General features: G+C 40.4%; 1 protein-coding gene across 5 annotated transcripts in view; it reads left to right on the plus strand.

Annotated features, from left to right (window-relative positions):
- The window catches only part of arhgap24 (Rho GTPase activating protein 24), a 72326-nt gene that overhangs the window by 30849 nt on the left and 16563 nt on the right, over positions 1-24914 (plus strand). Inside the window, exon 1 of one of the 5 annotated variants that reach the window (XM_046867632.1) lies at positions 16560-16754. The exons of 3 other annotated variants lie outside the window; for them this stretch is intronic. In XM_046867632.1, coding sequence (XP_046723588.1) covers positions 16679-16754 — 76 coding nt within the window. In that variant the 5' untranslated portion in view covers positions 16560-16678. Of the gene's footprint in view, positions 1-16559; positions 16755-18204; positions 18320-24914 lie in introns of those variants that run through there. One more of the 5 variants, XM_046867635.1, reaches the window with a different exon arrangement.

A 24914-nucleotide genomic window follows, 5' to 3' on the forward strand; every position in this document is an offset into this window, starting at 1 on the left:
TGTACTTGCAGGCGTAGAAGAAATGATACAAATCCATGGGTATAAAAAGGTTTTTTATCCGAGATGTTTGTTTGACATCGATGGAAGGAGTTGATGTTGCTTCAACATTATAAAATGTTGTTTCACAGAAATGTGAAAGTTTTAGAATGTATAAAAGTGTGATTGTTGGCTGATTGCTATAGTATTAGAAGAATAAAACACTTCATGACATTGTGGAGCTCAGTGAAACCTTCTCCTTTATGCTCTGTGACATTGAAGGAGTTGAGGAGCGCTGAGGTGAAAGGCGGAGGATCTGAGGAGGTTGGTCGTTTTCCCAGAGTCTCACTGGAGCCAGCTTCCTGTCGGAAACAAAGTGGGAGTGATATGCTATCAAAAAGTCCACAGTGTGCTTTGTGTGTGTGTGTGTGTGTGTGTGTGTGTGTAGATAATGGGACTAATGGGTGTAGAAATCATTTCTTTTGTTTCCCTCAATGCTACGTTTAGATCCTAATGCTAGTTTAGTTCCAGATTAGCCAAACTTGCTAATCGAGATTTTATTATTAACCTCAGGTAGAAACCAAAGCTGCAAATGGGGAACTGAAGAAACGTTGGACCAGAAGTACTATAGAATGAGTCTGATGAATCCTTCAAGTCAATCAGAAATTAGAAAAAAATGTTGTGGTTTGTTCATCTGAAGGTGGGATTGAAACCCAGGTGGAGCTGGTTTTATTTGAAACCAGCATGGTTTTCTAGGAGTTAGTCGAGCCGCTGTGGCTATGAGGGAGGACAGTGATGAACACTTCATCATTACGCTCCTTATTGGCCGTTTATGAAGCCGCCTGTAGTGAGGGAGAGACGGAGTAAAGGCTCGTTCCTCCTGAGGCTGCAGGAACGACGTTGTTCATTCCATCAATATTTCTCTCTCTGTGAGTCCCGTTATTGGGTTCTGAGGCCATGAGCTCCGTGATGCCGTGTCCCTCAGAGCACCAGCGTTTATTCCCTTCTAATAGCTCAATAATACAGAACAAAACCAGACCGAGAGAGAGAGAAAGTAAAGGGTAGATGGATGGATGGATGGATGGATGGATGGATGGATGGATGGATGGATGGATAGATAGATAGATAGATAGATAGATAGATAGATAGATAGATAGATAGATAGATAGATAGATAGATAGATAGATAGATAGATAGATAGAGTAACGGAGAGTAAAATCTTGTTATTATGGAATTTATTATCAGTTTTAAGTGATATTTGGATCAGATCATTTTCTCATACCATCTTCTGCACCACACCATTTTAGATCTGATTCCACACTGACCGTGACGATCAGTCCACCTCCATCAGGTTATAAACGTTCAGCCTTGTTTCTGCTTTAACACACTTGAGCTTCTTCTCACACAAAGAGCTTCTCTCATTCATATTCCTGCACCTCATCTTCCGCTCCGTCCTTCAGCCCTGCAGATAATGAACCGTTTTGTGTTGATGACATTTGGGGATATGACTTATCCAAGCCACTATGTGAAATTTTAGCAAGGAAAAAAAGAAAGAGCGGTCATATAAAGATCTCTGGCCAGCCAGAAAGAATGCATTTACTCATTCCTCTTGGTTTTTGAGGGTGTTGAGGCGATGCTTCGTTTTCCTCAGCCTTCTCTTCCTTTCACTGCAGAACAAGAGAGCGCCTAAAGAGCGAAAAAAATTGAAGGAGAAATGAGAGGAAAAAGCCAACAAACTAATTCCACAGTGCTAAATCTGGCCAACAAACTGCTGACACACACACACACACACACACACACACACTCAGAGGGCTTGGGCAAAGCTGGAGGACCATCTGGGCGATTTTGGCCTCTGAAACACAGAGGATCCTCTATTCTTAGTGTCCTAGCGATTATTGGAGGACTGGACCGGGTCCGTGTGTGTGTGTGTGTGTGTGTGTGTGTGTGTGTGTGTGTGTGTGTGTGTGTGTGTGTATGTGCGTGTGTGAGGGTACCTGCCAGCAAGCACGTAAATGAGTTCACCTTGGGTGTGAAACACACCGGATTCACATTCATCCTGAGGAGCCTCCTCAGAGCAGAAGTCCTCGTAAGCAGGACGAACCTCAGAGCCAAAACTTACGGTCATGTTCTCAAACAGTGCAGAAGTGAACAAGAGTGGAAGAAGAAAGTTTCCTGAACATCTCAGGACCTCTTTGAGAGAAAAAAAAACATAACACTCCATATAAAATAGTACTGAATTTTTTTGAAGATGAAAGCAGTACTAACTCATGAAAATGTGATAGAAGAAATAAATGTAAATATATTAATTAATAAATAATTATAGAATTAATTAATTATAAATGATTAATAAAATATAGCGCTTTCTATGCGGAATGCAGTCTTGCGTGAAAAACAAACTGCGTGTGGCTGTCAGTGATTCGCCTCTAGTGGCCGCTCTCGTAATGACAGCAGCCCGGAAAAACTACCTGTATGGATTTTTGCTGATAGCCGATAGTTCCAGCAATCCTGGTGACCTGACCTTTATTAATCACTAAGGAACATTTCAGTTTGAAAGCCAAACTATTATCAAATACAGATATAATACGAGTAAAACAAATATTTAAATTAGCATTGTCTTTGTTTGCATTGTTCAGAAGGCCGTTCCAAATAGGGGGCGGGATGTAGTTTGCCGTATCTGTTTGACAAATCAAGCCAGAGATTAAAGTGTATGGAATTTAATTCAACTCCAAACCACAAGGTCTGACATCACACTAAACTGTGCACACTGAAGCATCTCACCTCTATTTGTCCTTCAAAATCCTATTCCAAAAGCCGTATACTGTACTTGCGTTTCCTGTTATAATAAACTCCTTCACTTTTTTGTGAAGCTTTCCACTAGATTTCAGGACGTGTTTTTAAGATCAGGTAACATTACCTGGATGTCCAGGAGTTTCCAGATCCAGTTCTGTTCATGGCTCTGTGCAGGATACACACGTTCTTTCACTCCAAATCCTCACACACTACTGTATGTGATTCTCTCATTTTTGTGTGTAGGAGCATCATCATGCTGGAAGTGTTTGAGCTGCAGAGTCACAAAAAAAACCCACAATCCGTAACACATGAGCTCATCTGCGCACGCCTGCATGATATCCATTTAATATCATTCATATCATGTTCTCCAAACCTCCACTGCAGGATCTCTTTGCAGCGGAGAACCCCTGCTGTATGCTGATGCCAGCACTTTTATAACTCCTCGCTTTCTACGCGTCTCACGGTTCAAAAGTCTGCATCCACTTTAAAGAAGCCGATTAAATTTTAATCCGTTATCAAAAGCAGAGCCATTGTGGAACATCAAATCTTCTACATCTTTGAAGGGTTGGTGCTGAGATCAGCGTGAATCGGCAGGAGGAGTGTCGTTGGAAGCTCCAGCTCAAATGCCTGGTCCGTTTGTCCGGTGTTCTCAGTCAGAAGGTCACATCAGAGCTGTCGCATTAGAAGATTTATCAGCGTTTGAGTTTATCGATTATCGGTTCTTATAGCTGCAAATCTTTCACCAGTTGGTGTGTAATGAAGCTTGGCTTTAGATTACAGGAGAAGCTGGAGGGGTTCAGGCATCTGAGTGTACCATCAGGAATTAATCAGAGATATTAAATACTATTAATAATGGATTAAAATACATGAAACTGTGTTTACGCAGTAGAGAAGTGACTACAACCAATAGCTGCAAAAAAGCCCCAATATATAACAATTATAATATTAATAATAATATTTATTCACATTTACAGCATTTGAACAGCAATGACGATAAGGGCCTTGCTCAAGGGCCCAGAAGTAGCAGTTTGGTTTGGCTGGAGTTTGAACTCACAACCTTCTGATCTAAAGTTTAATGAATAATACGGGTGCCATGTTCTGCTGGAACGTGTTTGTGGCTCGTTTAAGTTTATCGTTATGCCTCCAAATGCAAAGACGACCTCCGACTTTGTGCTTCCAGTTTTGTAAAGAACCACATCAGGGTGGAAAAGTCGGGTGTCCCAATACTTTTGGACTGATATTGTAGCTACAGAGAGAATAAAAAAACACTGAGAAGTAGGAGAGGGTTTTTTCCTGACTGATGAACTTTCAGCTTTTACCTCCTTCTATTGATAATAAAATAAATAATGACCATAAATAATAATTTGACTACTAATAATAATGATAATGATGATTATTATTATACAAATTAATAATAATAATTCATAATAAATAATAAATACAATTAATTATAAATCAATTAATTGCTCTTTTTCTGTAGAAGAATTTCTTCTTGACCTTGATGTTCACGTTAGACTTCACACTCTAATCCTGCTCTGATTCTTCTGTAATGGTCCTCGGCTGTAATTAAACGACTCCAGCGCCTTCAAGTGGTGAAGAAAGTCATTACAAAAACATTGCAGTGTGCGCACGAGCGTGTGCGGTTTCAGTCGCGTTACAGTGGATTTCGGATTTGTGATTATTAAACCCGTAAATACATTTCTTCAATAAATACAAAAAAATTAAAATGCAAAAGATTTGAAAAATGATGGAAAGTAAAAAAAAATATATGTACACATATTACAAGATACAGAATATCTGAAGAAAAACAGAGCAGGGAAAAGAAAGAAAGCAGAAATAAAAGAAAGCGCTATTATCAGAAAATCAGAAAATAGCATTTAAAATACAATCTGATTAAAAATATGTGCACCCCCTGGCAATTCATGTGAATGTGTTCCAGCAGTGAAGGACAAACAGCTCGCACTTTGTTTTCAGATGTTTGGCACCATATTGTGTTGTATGAAGGAAAGCCGTGGAGGTTCTGGAGGACTGCAGATTTCAAGGTTGTTATTATTAGTCTCTGACTTTATCCATGCTGAAGAATCTCAGACGTCAGAAGATTTGTTGAAAGCGAGTCCATAAAGCTCCTCTGACTGCAGCGTCGAGCGACGACTCAGCGCTCTTCATGTGATTAGCTCGAAGCCTTGTCTTTAAAATAACAAAGCACTGACTGTGGAGACTCAGAAAACTGCTACGAGAACACTCGTACATCTGTCTCGAGTCCTGTTAAGTCCCCACGACTGAGCCGTTACTATAGAAACAATATTAATTGTAAATAATCGCATGGTTTGTAGCTGCGCTCCTGTTTGAGCGGCCGTTATAGAATACTAATTAACACCTTCTGACCAATCAGAATCCAGAATTCTGTGTTATGAGATAAAACTCTGTGCACAGGCTACCGCTAATTAACTCACCATTTGCGAAGGTGTTGTTTCTATTGTATGCTAATGCGACGCATGAGCGCGAGGCGATGCTTATTTGTCACAATAATCAGGCAACCGAAGCGGTGATTAAAGCAGGGGAACCGAAAGACGTTCCGAGTTTTTCCCGAACACACAGCCTTTCGTTCGGAAAAAGAAAAATGTTGTGATTTTTAGCGCTGTTGTTCCTGACCTTTAGGCGCTAATGAGAAAACGGGAACTGCAAATGAATACTGATTCATTCGAAGTGTCCGCGTTATATAATTCATGAAGGTTATTAGTTTTCAGAGCCGGAGGGGAAAAACCCTTCAATTCCTGTCGTCCTCGCAGGAGCAGTGTGGAGGCTCCGAGCCACAGTAGACGAGATGAACACATCCAGTCCCTGATTGATCTTCTCGGTTTGGTTAGAAACGTTTTATTACATTATGGTTTTTAAATAAAATAAATCATAAAATTCACATAGCAGCTTTTTAGAAATTCTTGTTGCAATCATTTTGCTTGGATATTCATCCCTTAACTGTGGAATAAAAGACTCCCCGGCTAGACCTTTAATTATACTGCATCATGGATTATTTTCCTATTTTAGCGTAACAACAAGCATTTTATTTTTATCTTTTGCTATTATTTATTTTTCGATGTTTTTTCCAGAACATCCGGTCCAGAAAATGTTATCTAGAAACCATTCATATTTCCACTCTGCCCCCTTGTGGTAATTTTTCAGTTTTTATCCAAACACCTGAAGATGCTCTAGAATTCAAACCAATGCTCCACTCAGGTCCTTGTTCTTCTTACACAGCACGACAGCTCGCTAATGATCTGCATCCAAATTCATTTTTTTCTAAACTAAGATTTGAAACCTCTCAGAATGAATAGTGGAGAATTGAGAAGTGATGAGTCCACGCTGGAGATCTGCAGCTCTGTGGTCCACCCGTTTGTTCGTAACTACCCTGCCTGATTAACTAAAAAAACTGCTTCACATCATGAGATTGTAACCAAAGAAAAAGCCTTACTGCTGCACGAGGAACCGTGAGGAGCATAGTACGCTAATCATTATCTGCTCCTACCTGCTGGCAGGGAAATGGTGCTCGTCAGGGGCATGAGAGATTTCAGAGCAGCATTAGCATGATAATTAACCTAGCAGGGGATATAATGCTGCATCTTTTGTTGCTGAAGGATTCGTAATGTGAGGTGGTAGTTGTGGTTTTGTAGAGCTTGTAGAACATTTAACACGTCTTTACCAAGATAAGCTCTAGTGTAGACATGTTAGGAGATTATGGAACTAAATTTGTGCAATTCAATAATTCCCTGGGTTCAGGTAACTGTCGATCCGAACCTCTCTAGCCAATGAGAGTAAGACACTGTTAATCCCCGCCCCCTTCACATCAAACAGAGTGAAAATGAAATCTCTGCAGCACAAACCATCATTAGCGAGTTCATGATTTCAGTTTTTGAATTTTAATGTTACAAAATAAAAAACCACATGGACCAAAACAGATCACATGACCACAATAGTGGAAAACCATGAACAATTTGTTCCAGTAACAATCACCAACACCAACAAATCCTGGGCCACCAGTCATATCTGGTTCTTCCTCAAACTGCTACCACAAAGTTGAATTCACACTATTGTATAGGATTACAAGTCAGGGTGCTGAACTGACCTGCCTGCAGTCGACCCTTCACTACTTAAAAACATGTTCCACACCATCAAATAAAAAACACAACAAAGGAAACCCAGGACTGTTGAGAAGATAAAAAACAGTATCAGACACATATTTATGAGATTAGAGAATAATTGCATTCTGTTTTTATTTACATTTTGCACATGATGAAGAATTAGAGCTCGTCTGGTGACCCTGTCGCCGGTTCACCACTGTTCCTTCCTTGGAGCACTTTTGATAGATTCTGACCACTGCAGACCAGGAAGATCCCACAAGAGCTGCAGTTTTAGAGACGTTCTGATCCAGTCGTCTAGACGTCACAATTTGTCAAACTCGCTCAAATCCTGCTTTTATCATCAACTTTGGGGACAAAATGTTCACCTGCTGCTTATTAAATATCTCCACCCACTAACAGATGACACGATAAAGAGATCGCACCAGTCATAATGTTATTAGGAAGGTCATAATGTTATGCGTGGTCAGAGGCATATGCATATACACAGTGGTCTCCCAGAACTTGCAGTGGTTACGTTCTAAGACCACCGCGAGTTCCAAAATCTGTGAATTTTGGACGCACCCCTGCAGCCCCTGTGGTACTTTAGTGAATGTATCTCGACATTATGTCACTTTAATACAATAATGTGTGGGGTTTTTTTATGTATGTAATTTGTTAGTGAAACGGTTTAAAATGTTAATCCTAACGTTCCTGAACATTCGGTCCCGCTGCGGATTCCCGTGAATTTTAAACTAATCCGCAACTTGCTGTTAGTTTCAAATGAGAACCTGCGAGCCGTGTTTTAAAAGACCACTGCATTAGATAAAGATCTTTGGAAAGCTGTGTGTAGCTGCAATGTTTCTGGAAATAAATAAGAAGCTCTTCTTTTTCTTCTTCTGCCTCTTCTTCTTCTTCTTCTTGAAGAACATAATCCCTACGAGGACTAGCGGTTGATGAGAGCATGTATAGAAATAGAGTACAGTAGGATAGATGGGGTCATGAGCAGAAGGTTTATGTAACACGCTAGCCGAGCTGGAGGCCTCTGGATGACGTGCATGCTGAGTTCTCACACCTCCATCAGTGACGTCTCACATTACCACAGATTCATTTACACACTGCTGGATTTGGAGTTGAAGTCGACACTGGAGCAGCGTTTTCTCCCGGATCATGAAGCAGGAATGTGTGTCAAGTTTTTCGTCTTTTATTTAAAATAAACACAGTTCTGTCAGGGGGGTGGTGTTAAACTGCATGTCAGATTGAAGGATTTTACATGTTGTATATTTGATCTCGGTTCATGTTTGGGGTTTTGAGCTACAAATCTAATACACTGCAATGGCTGCTTCTAGGTGCGTATAAATGACCTCAATCATCCCACATTCACTATATTTGTAGTGAAAACTGTATTAAAACTATAATAATGAAGTCCGTATTATAATATATAATCTTTCACCACATTTTGGTCATAGCGCAGTTATAATAAAGAACCTTTGTTCTTAATGGCATGTTTATGATGCTTCATAGAACAACTTCTCTTTATATACTGTATAATGTGCACTAATGTATCTAAAAGGCATAAATCTTGATATAATGTTCATGACAGTGTGAATATATAATAGATTAGGCTTTACGACATGTTAATAATGCTTCATATAAAAAGATTAGCAGGCGATAAAGTGTCAGAAGCCACATGACATCATTATTGTGTCTGAGATGGTTGACAGAAGCTTTCGTTTCTTCTTAACAACCTCATCGCTGAAAACTTGTTTTGCTGAGTTACGTTTGGCTCTAAAGGCGTTTTGATTGATTGCTGCATCACTTTAAAAGCTTGTGGTAATAATAAACCTCACAAAATACCCATGTGTTGTAGTGCATGTCTGAGTGCAGGCCTGCGTTAGATCAGGAGTCGTGCAGGTTCCTCCTGCGCTTCTGCCGTGTTTACAGAGCGGCCTGACGGAAGGAGATGCTCGGCTCCGTGCCAAGGATTCGATTGGGTTCCCATCCCAGTGCAAGGCGGACAGCAGGTCCTGATTTACGAGCTTCTCATCACACCGCTTCCTCTGGGCTTTAACAAGGACAGAGAGAAACAGAGAGAGAGGGAGGGAAAGAGGGAGAGAGAGAGAGAGAGAGAGAGAGAGAGAGAGAGAGAGGGAGAAAGAAAGGTAAGGAGAGAGGAGTGAAGCGTTATAACACTCCATGCCTACTGTACATTTCTTCATTTCTGATCTTCCATGTACTGTATGAAAAGGGGGAACAAGGACTTAGCAAAAGGATAAAGAACCATGAGGAAAGAAGAGAGGAGGACTGAGAGAAGAGAAGAGAAGAGAAGAGAAGAGATATAACAAGAAAAGAATTATATATCAGGAATTGAGAGACCAAAAGGAGAAAAGGAAAGAAGCAAAGAAATGAGAAGAATTGATCAGAAAGTGGAGGATGGAGTAAGAGCAGAGGGAGAGAAGGAAAAGGGGGAGAGGAATGAGAAAACAGAAGGAGAAGAGATTAGAGTAAGAATAAACAGCAGCAGAAGAGTGAATGAAAGGACTGCTGGACGGATGAGAGGAATGTTCTCCCGTCACTTCCTACTCCATGGATTTGAACTGTAACTCAGGTGGGCGTCATGGCAACCGTCCTGTTTTCCATCCCATAAACACTTCAGCGTCACGTTTTATTGGTCAGGGAAGACAAAAAGGGAGGAGAAAAACAAAAAGCTGATTTGCATTTGAAAACTTTTTTCCACGTCATTTTTGCCACTGGGTTACGGTTTAGCAGCCACATGGGGTTGTTTATTTATTTGTTTGTTTGTTTATTTATTCCCAAATTTGAGTTGGAGATTAAATAAATTAGTTGCTCATATTCTCTCTTTCTCTACTGCAGCGATGCGTGTGTTTCTTGGCAATTTTTTAAACCAGATCAGCAGGAACATGCTTTTAATGAGTTTCCTATTAGCACACACACACACACACACACACACACACACACACACACACACACACACACACACACACACACACACACACATACACACACATTTAAATCAAAGGTTTTTAAACATAAGCAAAGTTTTTTCCTATTATAAGGATTAAAAGCACTGAATAGGATCTTGTCTTTGCTGCATGCTTATGAAGGCTTATAAAGGCTGAATGTAGTGTCTTTGTCTCTTGGCCTCATGTGAATAGGTTTAGGATACCTGTAGTTATGTGTGCTTATAACACTGATGCTGCAGTAGCCTCTTGTCTCTATGACATGCTTATGATTACATAGTTACTTCATAATGCTTAACAAACATGTGGCTTAGTGCTTATAATGCTTTTTATATCGCTATATGAACAAAAGTATTGTAACACCTTTACTAAGTGACTTTACTAACACCCTTGTGTCTAAATGAATCTCCACAAATCTCCACAAAAATCTCGTGAAACATCTTGCCAGAAGAGTGGAAGTTATTACAAAAGCAAATGAGGACCAAATGTGGAATGAAGAAGCACATGCCAATCTTATGTCACGTGTCCACAAACCTTTGGCCATGTGGTGTATATCAGTATCACAATACATGCTTATAATGCTTTATATAGCTCATATTTTTTTACTTCTAGACACATACAGTGTGCCATGTCTAGCTTCTGGGTTATGCTTATAAAGCTTTATATAGTATCTTAAGATGGTTATTCTTATAGTTATTTTATTTATTAGACACAAATATAATGCATCATAGGGCGGCTTTTGTCTAATGCAATGTGTATGAGGCTTAATACAGCATTCTGGCTTCCATGATATTAGGCTTCATATAGCGTTCTAATATAAATATTTTAAAGCAGCATAGCATAGTAGGTGTGTCCCTGTGGCTTGCTTATGATGCTTTTATACAGACTTTATCCGGAAAGTAATTATAATGCATCATAGGCCTCCTTGTGTCTAATACAATTTGTATGATACATATAGATTATAATATAATGATGTTAATTCTGCTTATTGTAGTGCCTCTGTCTCTATGACATGCTTGTAATATGTCATAGGGCACTTATTGTCTTTAGTAGTGTAGTGAGTGGACTAGTGTGTGTGTGTGTGTGTGTGTGTGTGTGTGTGTGTGTGTTTGAGTTTCTCATGACTGCATACTCCTATAAGAACAGAGCCACTATACATCACTCTCCAGAGGCCCTGCAGTCTACATCAGATAACAAGCAGGGCCTATCACACACACACACACACACACACACACACACACACACACACACACACACACACACACACAGGCTCATGCACCCTCTATAAGGTTTCAGTTATCACTAATGGAGTCTCCATTCACCTGTTTCAATTCCACACCTGAACTTCATGCATTTCCTTCAGAATTTTATCATTTAGTTCAGTGTTATTTATTAGATAATTTTGCAGATGAACATTGCACACACACACACACACACACACACACACACACACACACACACACACACAGTGAGATAACACTTAATCTACGCACATGCACACACACACACACACACACACACACACACAAACAGTGAGATAACACTTAATCTATGCACATGCACACACACACACACACACACACACACACACACACACACACAAACAGTGAGATAACACTTAATCTATGCACATGCACACACACACACACACACACACACACACACACACACACACACAAGGAATATAAGCATATTTGTGAAATATAAAGAAAGATAAAGGAAACCTGAATAACCTGTGTGTGTGTGTGTGTGTGTGTGTGTGTGTGTGTGTGTGTGTGTGTGTGTGTGTGTGTGTGTGTGTGTGTGTGTGTGTGTGTTTAGTATGACGTAACACCAATCCCTGCTCCGTTCACTAAACCTCTCTTTTCCCAGTCAGCACTTTTCCCATCAGCTCATTCAGTGTGTACGTGTCCCTGCGCCGCTCAGGCAGGATTCATGCAGCTTTACCTGAGTAAACACCACCAATCAGAGGAGCAATGCATGATGGGTACAAAAACCCTACAGCCTTATCTTTGGTTACAGCGTTACAGAGTTTTTTTTTTAAATACGACATTTTGCAATGAATACATTCATTTTATTGAAGAGATGACGTCACAAGTTCTTCAAAATTTTATCTCCTGCCATTGCTTTATCTCTTCATCCGATCTTCACCTCCACATTGTGCACTTCTTTCTCTTTTTCTTCTTCTTTTGACTGATAGGGGTCTCCACAGTGGATCATTCATCTACTTGCCCAGTACAGATCCTATTTTTAGACGAGTGTAACGTTATCCATACAGGATGTTCTTGTGCCACTTGCCAGCTTTGGCTGGTCTCTTATTTTTGGTGTGGTCTTCCTTTCTTAAACTTTCCATTCTCTTACAAAAAAATGCCGTGACCTTCAAATGACCTCCTAACGATGCTCCGTCAGAAGGCGTGGCTTTCGGTTTCTACCCTTCATTCCTGGAGTAATTAATCATGTCATGGTGAAGGCAGTGTGGCCTGGGTGGCATCGCATTGGCATCGCGTTGGCATCTCCTGGGTGAAAGCACTTTGACTGGCATTGCGTGTGCTGGAACAGGTGTTCGGCTCAGTCGCCACGTTAGAGCCGAACATCGAGAGCTTTAGTCTGATCTAAGAGATATTTTTTATATTCACTACATGGAAGTTTGTGGACACCAAATTAAACATCCCATTTCACTTTGATTCCCCATTTGCTCTTATAATGAGCTCCACTCTTCTCGGGAAGATGTTCCTCTATAGTCTGTGGTGATTTGTGAAGATTTAGTCAGCTACAGGGGTGTTAGTGAAGTCAGGTACTGATGTAGGTGAGAAGGTGAGAAGACCTGTCAGGTGCAGTCAGCATTCACATTCATCATGTTTAATGGAGTTGGAGCTCTACAGCAGGAGATTTTCCACTCCAACCCATGCAGATCATTGCACATCGGCATCGTCATGCTAGAACAGACATGGGTCTGTGAAAGGGAAAATTCATGCCTCCAACAATATTGGGAAGAACCACATCAGGATGGAAAGTCGGGTGTCCCAATATTTTTGACATTATATATTCAACAAGTCGCAAATCTTGTAATTATTATAACTAATAATCCTTTATGTTTGTCCAAAAGACCCTGTTTTTTTCACAATGAGTCCATGAATTCAGCGTATACTTGGTAGCAATAAAGCTAAAAAAAGCTAATGAAGAAGGTTTGCATTAAATCTTCAATTTTGCTAGCTCAAAATATTTTGAACTCATATAAATCTCATGTTTATTTACCCCAAAATATAAATAAATACATTTCCAAAGCTCATATTTATAAATCTGAACAAACTGGAAGTTTTGGGTGAAAGATGGAGCCAAACTCAATAATCTAACATGGCTGCCTGAACAATATATCATAGCATTCAGTTACACATTAGCAACATTAGCCTTGTAGTGCTAAACTATTGAAGAAACACCTGTTTCTGCATCTGTTCATTTCTGTATTTATTTTTTGGCGAGTGAGTCAACACAGAAAAAGCTTTGCTAATCACATCACGCTAGCGCAAACAAAGCCTGGGCTTAAACCCGAGCTCACAGGAGACCTGCTTATAATCTTTATTTACTCTGTTTTTGCTTACTCAGCAGACACACCGATCACACACAGACACGCCAGTTCATCAATTCCATACATGTGATTGATAAACATCTGTTTTTTTTCCCTCTTGAGTGTTTTAAAAAATGAAATAATCTCCAGTCCTCAGCTCCAGTTTCTCGTCTGAGCTCTCAGGGATAGAGGTGTGAACGTAGCGAGGTCTCCTGGTGGCGTGAAATGACCTCGTCTTCCAAGAAACTGACGGCAACCAGGTTCCTAATTTGGTGCATCACGGACCGAATTTAGAAGATTTACTGTTTGATTTACGGAGCGTTCAATCACCATGACCATGGGGTCAAAGATTTACACTCCGCTAGTGACAGGGTTGTGAAATGAAACACTGTCACTCTAATTATAGCTTCAGTCAGAATCCTGAGCCATTTGTTAAAAGCTAAGCAGAAAAAACGATATTTTGAGTAATTGAAGTGATTTAATTTGATGGAATAATATCCAAATGAGCTAAAATCATTTTCTGAGGGAATTAGTGCCAGCAAGCTTAATTCATTTCTTACCCAATGACTCAACTCATCTAAACTTTCCCCGTCCCGTCCCGTCCTGACCTGATCTGACCTTAGGGTTAGGGTTATTGAATTAAACAGTTGTAATGCATTCGTTAATATTTATACTATATTTATAAATACAGTAAACCCCTGTTTATCGTGGTGTCACGTTCCAAAAACTGCCAAAAAAACGTGATAAACGGACGCCACCCAAAAATGCTATTTTACGTATACAGTACTGTACCGTATTTACATTTTACTTTATTTCATAATTAATAATTATATTTTTTATAATAATTTTCATTATTTCAACATATAACTCCATAAACAATTCCCTATAAATGAGAGACATTTTAACAACAAATTAATTAGTTATGTGGCAAACTCAATTCCGCGATAAACCGGGGCGCCAGATTGGAACCGCGGTAAAGCGGGAGATTACTGTATTACTACACATTTTATTACTATTTATCTTCATTTGTTATTAAATATTTGCAATAAATACATACAACTTCATTTTATTTATTTTTTATTTAGTATTGTTAATATTTAATTTATTTTTACCATTTATTTCTCGTCTACCTTTGATTACCTATTTTAAAAACTTTTTTTATTTAAATATGTATAAATTATTATGCAATAAAACACATTTATAATAATGTCTAAGTAGATTTTTAAACTGAGCAATTCTCTCTATATATTATTATAAATATTGTCATTTCTATAGTTAAAGCACATCCTTTGACAATTGCTTGACAGACGCTTCAGAATAATACATGTAGTAAATAGTAATGACGTTTTCTGAGTCCAGTGTCAGCGCTTTGAACCCGTCACACAAAAGATTGTCTTAAAGACTGAGAAGTTTCTGGATCATGTGATGAGTTGCAGAATAGGATAAATGTTGTTTTGTAGATTCTCAACAGCATTAAATGTAACTAGAAATGGATAAAATGTACACTGTCATAAAGTGTAAAAAAAGTGTAATTGTTAAAACAATGCTGCGCTAAAAAAAGAAATAAAACACTTCATGATGTTCCGTTACAAGAAAATGAAAGTGATTCCACTTCATCATGTCCGTATCTCGTTAATTTTCCTGCGAAAGCACGACGTGTTTTATTCCTTCTAAATGTTATCACTGGTCCTGCTTAGTTTTTTCATCGAGTTATTATTTACTAAAATAAAGCAGCTTCAGCATATTTTCCGTCCCGTCGTAACCCTGATATTGATGTTACTGTAGATTTGTTGGTGTAAAGCGATACGAGTCGAGACGGTTATCTCGTTTCAGGCTCCAGCGAGAGATTCTTTGTTCTGCGAGGTTGGCACTTCAGGAGAAGATTCCGGCGCTTGTCTTCAGATTGGCTTATCTCCTAAACAAACTGAGCGAATACAGAGGTCTCAGCAAGTGTCCTGGAAAACGAGCTGAACCTTGTGGTCAGGGCTCAAAGCGTATTTCTGATACCACAAGAAATTAAAAGTAACAGAAAGACAAAGATTCTGAAATGAAATGTACACATCCATGTTTGGTGCCTGATCACGTCCTGATTGGACGATGTGAATGGAATTCGGACAACGTGTGGATCGAGATAGCATCAGCGCTATATGAAACCGTAGTTACTGTGGATCGTTATCAGGCAGCCTAATATTCACTTTTTTATATCAATAATATCATTTCATATAAAATTACTCATTATTTCTAAATATTATGTTGGGATTTCAACTGGTTTTTTTCTTTTTTTTCATCAATTAATAATCAATTATTAGTCATTCATTATTAATGATTTGATTATAATAAATGATTAAGATATTATGCTGTACATTTGGCTGAGTTATTATTAAGAGGAGCTCGGATAATCACATGTTGCACCACCAAGCCGCTAATGCCGGGCCCTTAAGCAAGGCCCTTAACCCGCAATCGTTCAGGCTGAGATAAATGTGAGTCACTGTTTTTGAGATCATCTGGCAAATGTAAATAATAATTATTTTATTTGTCATTCGTTTGGATGAACATTTTTTTATGTGTTATTAATAAAACTTTGGATCAGAAGGTTGTGAGTTCAAATTCCAGCCACACCAAGTTGCTACTTCTACTATGTGAATGAATGAATCTCCAAATCTCCACAAAATCTAGTGGAACATCTTCCCAGAAGAGTGGAGGTTAATATGACAGTAAATGGGGACTTAATGTGGAATGAGATGTTCAAAAAGAAGCACACACCAATCGTATGGTGAGGTGTGGGTGTGGGGAAAGTGGGGAAAGTTAGCGCTCTCTACGTGCCATTTTAAAACATGGTGTCTCCAAGGTTCCTGTGATATTTTTTACAATGTTTCTGTCATACTACAGTTAATAAAGAGGCTGCGGTTTCTCCCAGGTATCTACCTGTCAATCAACAGTGGGGCCACCGGTCCAAGGGCCCGCCTTCCTGATCCACAGCAAACACAGCGCCTGCTGGGCTTCACTATTGTTCCCTGAGTAGGGCTATTGAGAGAAGAGTGGGTGTAGTCTTTCCTCTCTCTCTCTCTCTCTCTCTCTCTCTCTCTCTCTCTCTCTCTCTCTCTCTCCCCTCACTCTCTCTTTCTCTCTCCTTTACATTCTCTAACTATGGGCCATGTCAGTGTGAGCTAAAGCTCCAGGAAAGCCTGACGTTTTTTTTTACTGGAGCTCTTTCCTTCCATTCATCCCTCCATCCATCTGTCCATCCCTCCCTCATGGCCGTGGTGCAGCAGCAAACCTCACTTCCGTTATCTCAGTTTGGACTTGCCGGGATTCCATCGTCTTCTGCAGGTAACGTGGTTTTCTTTAAAGCTTCCAGAGTTGAGTAGTGAATACTGACGTCATCTTCACCCAGTCCTCGTATCACGCCAAGACGTTTTGACGTACCCATCTTCAGGATCTGAACTTTGACAGTGTGTGTGTGTGTGTGTGTGTGTGTGTGTGTGTGTGTGTGTGTGCTGTGGAGTGATGAGTTTGAGGGGAAAAAGCCTTGAAGTTTGTTGTTTCTGGAAAACATCATCAAAGTTTCAGTTTACACTCAGTTTTTTATATGCTTCAAAACAGCATTTAAAAAAACATTGTTAAAGTTTTCCAATCAATTGTTAGACAAATTTCACATTTGATGAATATTCATTAGTATTAAAATTTGTATTTTATTTAGATTTTTGAATCAGATTGTAACGTAAAAAATCACGATTCTCGTCCGATTCTTAATTCTTATAATAAAAGCATGGAATCCTGAAGATTCTCTCGGGAGTGTTTACTAAGCGCTGACACTGGAGACTCCTTCCATAAACGCCTGCTTCATCACCGGTTTGGCGATTGCACGTCTTTTTCGACCCGTACGTGTAAAATTGATTCTGCTGTCGCTATGGAAACGATAAGAATTTAAAACGAAACAACCAAAAGAAAATTATCTTTTGTGAAACGTTTGTAAACTCGACCTTTTTGCCAAAATCTAAAGACTTTGTGCTGAATGCTTTTTAAACCTGATGAGTAATGGACCAAACACACACACACACACACACACACACACACACACACGGAGACACGTGTAAAAGTTCCTTATCATCACTTTCTCTGTTGATTCTTCCTCATTCAGCTGACTGTAGTATTGTAGTTGAGATTATCGAGCAGCTCTATCGAGTCTCTGGGGCTGCTGATTGATCGTCTCAGTGCTTGTCAGCTCCTCATGCTTCTCAAAGCTCCTTCAGCAGGCTCCCCCAGGATCCAGGCAGGAAGTAGCATGTGTTTTGGCTATTCCAGACCAACACAATGCTGCCGTCTGCATAATCGGCCATTTTTCTTCGGCCCGTGTCTGTTCCTTCCGCACTACTTCATTCTGAAAAGAATAAAAAAAAGACTTGCTGTTGGATGCGATTGGACAATTCTGTACGTGTAGAGGAAACTGTTGCCTTTGCCAAAAATGTGTGTGTGTGTGTGTGTGTGTGTGTGTGTGTGTGTGTGTGTGTGTGTGTGTGTGTGTGTGTAATTTTTCTTTTTTTTTAAAGAGGCTGACCTTGCATTTCTTTTTGTTAGTGTGTGTGTGTGTGTGTGTGTGTGTGTGTGTGTGTGTGTGTATGGGGCCTGGGAATGTGTCTCTATATGTCCAGCACACTGAAGCTCTTTGTCTGGTTCCACCTGGATGAGGCTATAATGTAGTCCTGGTCACTCATTAAAGAGGAGACACAGAGTTCAGGAACCACCTGATCTCTCTCTTTCTCTCACACACACACACACACACACACACATAAATCGCTCTAAAGCTAATGCACTAAAACAAGAAGATGCAAAGGGAAAGAATCAACGCGGGTTCATTTCCAGAGTTTTGGTTCTGTCCAGCCGTCTCGCTGTATGTAAGTATTTCTCGAGCAGAAGTGAGTATTTGGTTTCTATGCGTTCAATGTGACGCTCTCAAGATTTCCTTTGACCGAACTAATCTATAAATGTCCAGATGTTCCACTTTATTTTCTGAAAAAATCCTCCATCAGCATGAAGAACTGCATGGTGTTGAAGTATGGAATATATGGAATAACCTATATTTATCCTACTTCTTATTAAACATTCAATTCATCTCAGTCTCCATTATACTGTTATATAATGAGCTTCACTCTTGTGGGATGTTCCACTAGATTTTGTGGAGATTTGTGGAGATTCATTCACGCACAAGAGTGAAAAAGTCAGATATTGATGTAGATGTGGTGAGGAGGCCTGGGGTGCAGTCAGCATTCACATTCTTAATGGTCAATAGGTTTGAAGCTCTAAATCAGAAGATTTTCCACTCCAACCTATGGAAAGCAGATATTCATGGAATTGGCTTTGTGCAATTGTGTCCAATTTTGGGTCTCCTTGTTCAATCAAAGGGAAAATGTCATGCTCCAGCATCCATAGACGTCTAATACAATTGTGTGTACAACTTCGGGCAAGAACCTGATATGCCTGGGAAAGTCAGATGTCATGATACTTTTGGTGTACTACATGGTGTATCTGAGACCAGTTATGTCCTGAAGAGACCAGTAGCTGTGGAACTCTCAGAGCCCGAATAGACATCACATTTCTGACATCTGGTTTTCTTCACAGTGTTTCCTCAGAGCTACAGCTGGGGTTCAGGAGTTCAGTTCTGAAGTTTGGTTTAAGGGAAATATAAGCTGCATGCTATGCGAAATGAGTTAGTTCCTGTTCTCACTTATGTTATAGCAGCTATAAACAGTCATTAGGGAAAGTGATAGCTTGGTGGTTAAGGCTCAGGGTTACTCCTCAGAATGTCAGAGGTTTAAGCACAGGTATTGCCGAGCTGGCACTCTTGGGGCCCCTGAACACTGCACATAACCTTTTGTGCTCTAGGGGTGCTGTATCATGGCCGACACTGGAGACTCCTTCCTGAAATGCTGATTCAGTGTCTCTCCTGAACACACTGACAATTACATTTTTCTTTTTTTACAATGTTGGAATTCAGGAGTTCCTGTCAGGTCTGAGAATGAAACAGAGGATGAGAATGTTCTTATTTCCACTGGTCATTTCAGAATCCAGAACAGGAAGCTTCATGGAAGTGCTTTGTCACTGTTTAAACATCTTTAGTGGGCGTGGCTAAATGTAAAGTGTCGTGAACATGCTTGATTATTTACAAATAAAGGTGCTTCGTACTTGTCACATTACAGCACAGTGAATTTCTTTCTTTTCAGTTTCCCAGCAATGTTTAGAAGCTGAGATCAGAGCGTAGCATCAGCCATGATACAGCGCCCCTGGAGAACAGTAATAAGGGCCTTGCTCAGGGGCCCCGAAAGTGCCAGCTTGGTGATACCGGGGCTTGACAACCTTTCGATCAGTAGGCCAGAGCCTCAACCACTGAGCTACTACATTGAGTAACATTTATCAGTACATCAATATATGCAGGACTGAGTGTAAAGCAAACAATCAAAACGTTTGAAAATCCGAGCAGAATTTTTAGCTCGGTTGACCTTGACTTTTGTACCGACTTTAAACCGTGAATTTAATGTGCCGTTACACCCCATCACATGAACTTTAAAGCACAATCAAATTCTTTCTTGCATATCCGAGCGATGTTAGGAGCGTTAGGAGGGGTACGAGCGCTGGTCAGACATGACAGTGCCCCTGGAGTAGTCTGAGGGTTAAGGGCCTTACTCAAGGGCCCCAAGAGTGGCAGCTTGGCAATACGGCAGCTTAAACCCACATCCTTCTGATCAGTAACCCACTGAGCTCCCACCTGAAGGGGGTTTGAGTAAAGCGCTCAGTCTGAACCCTGCGGATTCAGTGGTGCTGATTCGTTTGAGCTGTGGATCGAAGGTTAATGCGGTGCGTATAACAGACGATGCAGGAGCAGGTGCCTGTGCGAATGTGGAATAATGGCAGCAGCAGGTGGTTGAAAGTCCATTCCGTCCTGATCAACTCATTTCAGACGTACATGGAGACGAATCCCTCGAGTCACGGCTGTCGTCTGCTCTGATGGAGAGGTTTTATACTGCAGCACGGCACAATGACCATGATGATGATGATGATGTCCAGTTCGGGTTCGGCTGACTGCACTACATTCTGGACACGATATATCTCACTCTTCTCTCCTTCAACCTCCATGGAGTTTACTTCTCAGGTTATGCGTTGTCTTTTGCTGCCCGTATTTGCACATCTGCCCTCTGACAGAGATGTATTTACCCATCAGAGCGTCCACTCGGGCGGCTCGGGGGTCTGACAGATGAGCTTTTGATTGGATTCAGTGAGGGGGGAGGGAGCTGTGTTACCTGAGCAGCAAAGGGAAAGCTGGAGGCAGGGATGGATGGATGGATGGATGGATGGATGGACGACACCACAGCAGGAGGCAAACAAAGCACTTATTAGCTGATAGTGACCTCCTGGACCAACCTTTATCCAATCCTGCTCTCCTGCCGGGCTTCGGATGAGCATATTCACTTTTTCCTCCTGGGAACTCACCACCGAATCACGTCTTTTTTACAGCCCGGACTTCTGCAAAGCCGCTCTTATGAAGCGCCGCGTCCTCGATTCAAGCTGTGCCAGATCTAAATTGTGAGGTTTCTGGGAAGATTTGCATGCCGTGCCTTTATTACAGAGCTCTCTTACAACGGAACAAAGCAGTTTAAATGCAAATGCAAGCCTTTCCTCACTGTAGGACCGAATTACTCTGTATCCTTAGGCAGATTTTACTTCTAAAGGACTTTTTTTTTCAGTATAATCAGTGAAAAGAACACCATCGCATAATGACGTGCTTTTCTTACAAACTTCTATCCATGTGTAAAAATGTGTCCGACTGTCTGACAGGAAAAGAATCGGCGTACAGGATTTTCTCTTTGGGCAAAATGGCGCAAAACGACTTAAAAAAGACATAAGAACCTTCAAATGTTTTTGTCTTTTTTATATATATATATTTAAATTAATACTCATTTGATTCATTTGATTCTTTGTTTGAGTGTTCGTTTATTAATTGATTCTTATTTTGATTCTTTGATTCTTTTTAGATTTGTTTGATTTTTTTTATACCTTCTAAAATTATTTTAATTCTTAATTTTTACTTCTAATTCGGGTTTTACTTCGATTCTTTGATTCCTAGTTTGATTAAATGATTCCTTTCAGAGGCAGAATAAGAATCGAGGTATAGGATTTTCTCTTTGGGGAAATTTCTTGCCCACTTGAATGATAGTTTTATTAAACATATTTAAATTAATACATTTCTCATTTGATTCTTAGTTCGAGTTTTAGTTTTTTTTACTACATTCTTAGTTTTTTTTTTGATATCTTATTAGATTTTTTTATTTATACTTAAAAAATTTCTCAACCTTTTGTATTTCTAATTCGAGTTTGATTAAATCCTCCTCGTAATATTTCACATTTTTCAGCTCCACGTTTTTTCATGTTGCTTTAAGATCTTTCATGTTCCTCTGATCCATGGCGGTGAGAGCAGACGATTATGCAGATACGAGACCAATTTTTTTTTACTTCTTTAATTTTTTAATCCTGGAAGTGCTCCTAATGTGCTGGTTCTACAGTTTAAAACACAGCTCCTGGGCCGCTTGCTGTTCACCAATCCATCATGCTGGAGGCAATTTCATTATCTGATGCACATTCGTCATATTATTGAGTATCTGGAGCAGTTTCAGGAGAAGATTGGTGTAATGCTGCTAACGCAGTTATTCTGAGTGGTGTAGTGTTTTTGAAGAAACATCCCCAAGAAACCGTGTTTGTTCTCTGGTTTATGATCGTATCAGAGGAACATCCTATTCTGAGCTGGAGACAGCAGACGTGTTGGACGTGTTGGACATGAATCAGATTTATTTATGTGGTTTTAAAAAGGCATGGTTTAGCAGGACCTCCCTGTGTGACAGGAGTCGTATATCTGCAGACAGAAGATCTACATGTAATCTGCTAATGTTATTGCCTGTTTGAACTTCACGTAACACACAGAGGTCCTTCTCCATCTTCACCTTTTCCACCTTCTTCACCACTCACAGCATCGACCACAAAATCCCCACAGCAGCTCCACTCTGACCAAACACATCAATTATAGCTGTGAAAACTTCCAGTGAAGCTCAAACCCAACATTCACAGCCTCGTAATCCAAGACTCCTGGTGCTCCAGGTCCATGTTTACCTCAGGAATATTTTCAGAAGATCATCATCTCCTCAGGGACATGTGAACTTTTTCAGGAACCAATAAATGTTTTAGCAGCACATTTATTTACACAGGAACCTTTTCAGAAACACGGACAATTAGAAAAACAGAACCTTTTCAGAAACTGGCAGATGTTTCCCTCAAACCGGAGATGTTTTTTTCCAGAACTCTTTTAGTATTGTCATTTATTTACCTTTTCAGAAAACCGAGAAACTTTTTAATCAACTTTTCATCATGTTTTTAAGCAGAAACTTTTTTTCTTCTTCAAAAATTGATTTCTGCAGCTCAGGAACCCATAAACTGTTTTGTTAGAATTTATGGAACCCAGGAACATGTTTCTGGATCATGAGAACTTTTTTAGGAACTCCGGAACATAGAAACCTTTTTTTTCTAGGGTTGAAGATTGACATACGCTCGCCATGTACAACTTTATTAGGAACTCATGTACACCTGAACATTCATGCAGATCTTAAATAAGAATGTATCTCTGTAGCTTTATGTTTTTTTTACCTCTTTTTTTTAAATGAAGGACTAATGACTAAGCTGTAATTAATACATGATACATTAAGGGCCTTACTCAAGGGCCCAACAGTGGCAGTTTGGCAGTGCTGGGGCATGACCCCCACGACCTTCCAAAAACCTACAGCCTTAATGATGATTAATGATCTCATTCTTGTGTGCTGGGGACGGGGAGGAGAAGGACGGAGGAAACCGAACGCATGTCTCATATCCGGAACTTTGAGCAGGACGCAGATTGCAGTAAACAGGAAAATGCGAAGGAAATAAGTGTGCTGTGGCTTGTTTTTATCCTGGAAGCTGGTGAGAAAGAAAAAGAGAAGACAGAGAGAGAGAGAGAGAGAGAGAGAGAGAGAGAGAGAGAGAAAGTAGTCAATATAACTTTCGCATGACAATCCGTCCTCACAAAGTTTTGAGTTTTAGTCATTAGGATGCTCCTTGAACGTTCCTCCTGAGCCGTTTTGATGTCAGCTGAGATCTGATCTTCTCAAGACGTCCCTGATTGTGGCTTTGTGGATTGTATAATGTATCAGAAGTTCTCGTACCACACAGGTGGCTTCATTGAACAACCCTGTTAGCGACGAAGCTAAAACGACTTCAACATCTCTGAGGACAAACACAGGCTTTGTTCATCAAGTGACTCCTTAAAGACTCCATTCAGAACTTTAAAACACGTGTGTATGCGTGACTCAGTGATTTTTGCTATTGCTGGCTCACACACACACACACACACACACACACACACACAGAGATTGTGAAGTGAGCTGTTCCAAGACAGCAGCTGCTGGTCTTGAATCCAGAGCAGAGTGTTAGCTGCGTTACTCATCGAGCGGTTGCTGATGAACGAGATGGACGTGTGGAGGAAAAACACTGTCCACTTGTTCTGGATTTCCCACAGGAAGATGAGTGTGAACAGCTACATGTGCACAACAGGACGAGCAGAGAATTCCGGATATATGAGTGATCAACAAGTCAGACTGAGTGTGTGTGTGTGTGTGTGTGTGTGTGTGTGTGTGTGTGTGTGTGTGTGTGCATAGTAATACTAAGCTCATGCACCAAATCTCAACTGTCTCTTCTTGGTGTCTGGTCCATACTGCAAATTAATGCTGTCGAATCCTGGATTCTGATTGGTCAGAAGGACAGACAGTATTGATTCATTTTTCATAACATCAACTCCAGTTTCATTTAGGGGATGTGGTTCAGGTTTAGGGTTTGGGGTTCAGGTTTATGGTTAGGGGTTCAGGTTTAGGGTGTGGTTCAGGTTTAGGGTTTAGGGTGTGTGTGGTTCAGGTTTAGGGTTTGGGGTTTAGGTGTGTGGTTCAGGTTTGGGGTTTAGGGTGTGTGGTGTGTGGTTCAGGTTTGGGGTTTAGGTGTGTGGCGTGTGGTTCAGGTTTGGGGTTTAGGTGTGTGGTTCAGGTTTAGGGTTTAGGTGTGTGGTGTGTGGTTCAGGTTTAGGGTGTGTGGTTCAGGTTTAGGTGTGTGGTGTGTGGTTCAGGTTTGGGGTTTAGAGTGTGTGGTTCAGGTTTAGGGTTTGGGGTTTAGGGTGTGTGGTTCAGGTTTAGGGTTTAGGGTGTGTGGTTCAGGTTTAGGGTGTGTGTGGTTCAGGTTTAGGGTTTAGGTGTGTGGTTCAGGTTTAGGGTGTGTGGTTCAGGTTTAGGTGTGTGTGTGTGGTTCAGGTTTAGGGTGTGTGGTTCAGGTTTGGGGTTTAGGGTGTGTGGTGTGGTTCAGGTTTGGGGTTTAGGGTGTGTGGTTCAGGTTTAGGGTTTAGGGTGTGGTTCAGGTTTAGGGTGTGTGGTT

The sequence above is a fragment of the Silurus meridionalis genome, chromosome 15 (genome assembly GCF_014805685.1).
Source record: "Silurus meridionalis isolate SWU-2019-XX chromosome 15, ASM1480568v1, whole genome shotgun sequence".
Taxonomy (NCBI): Eukaryota; Metazoa; Chordata; class Actinopteri; order Siluriformes; family Siluridae; genus Silurus; species Silurus meridionalis.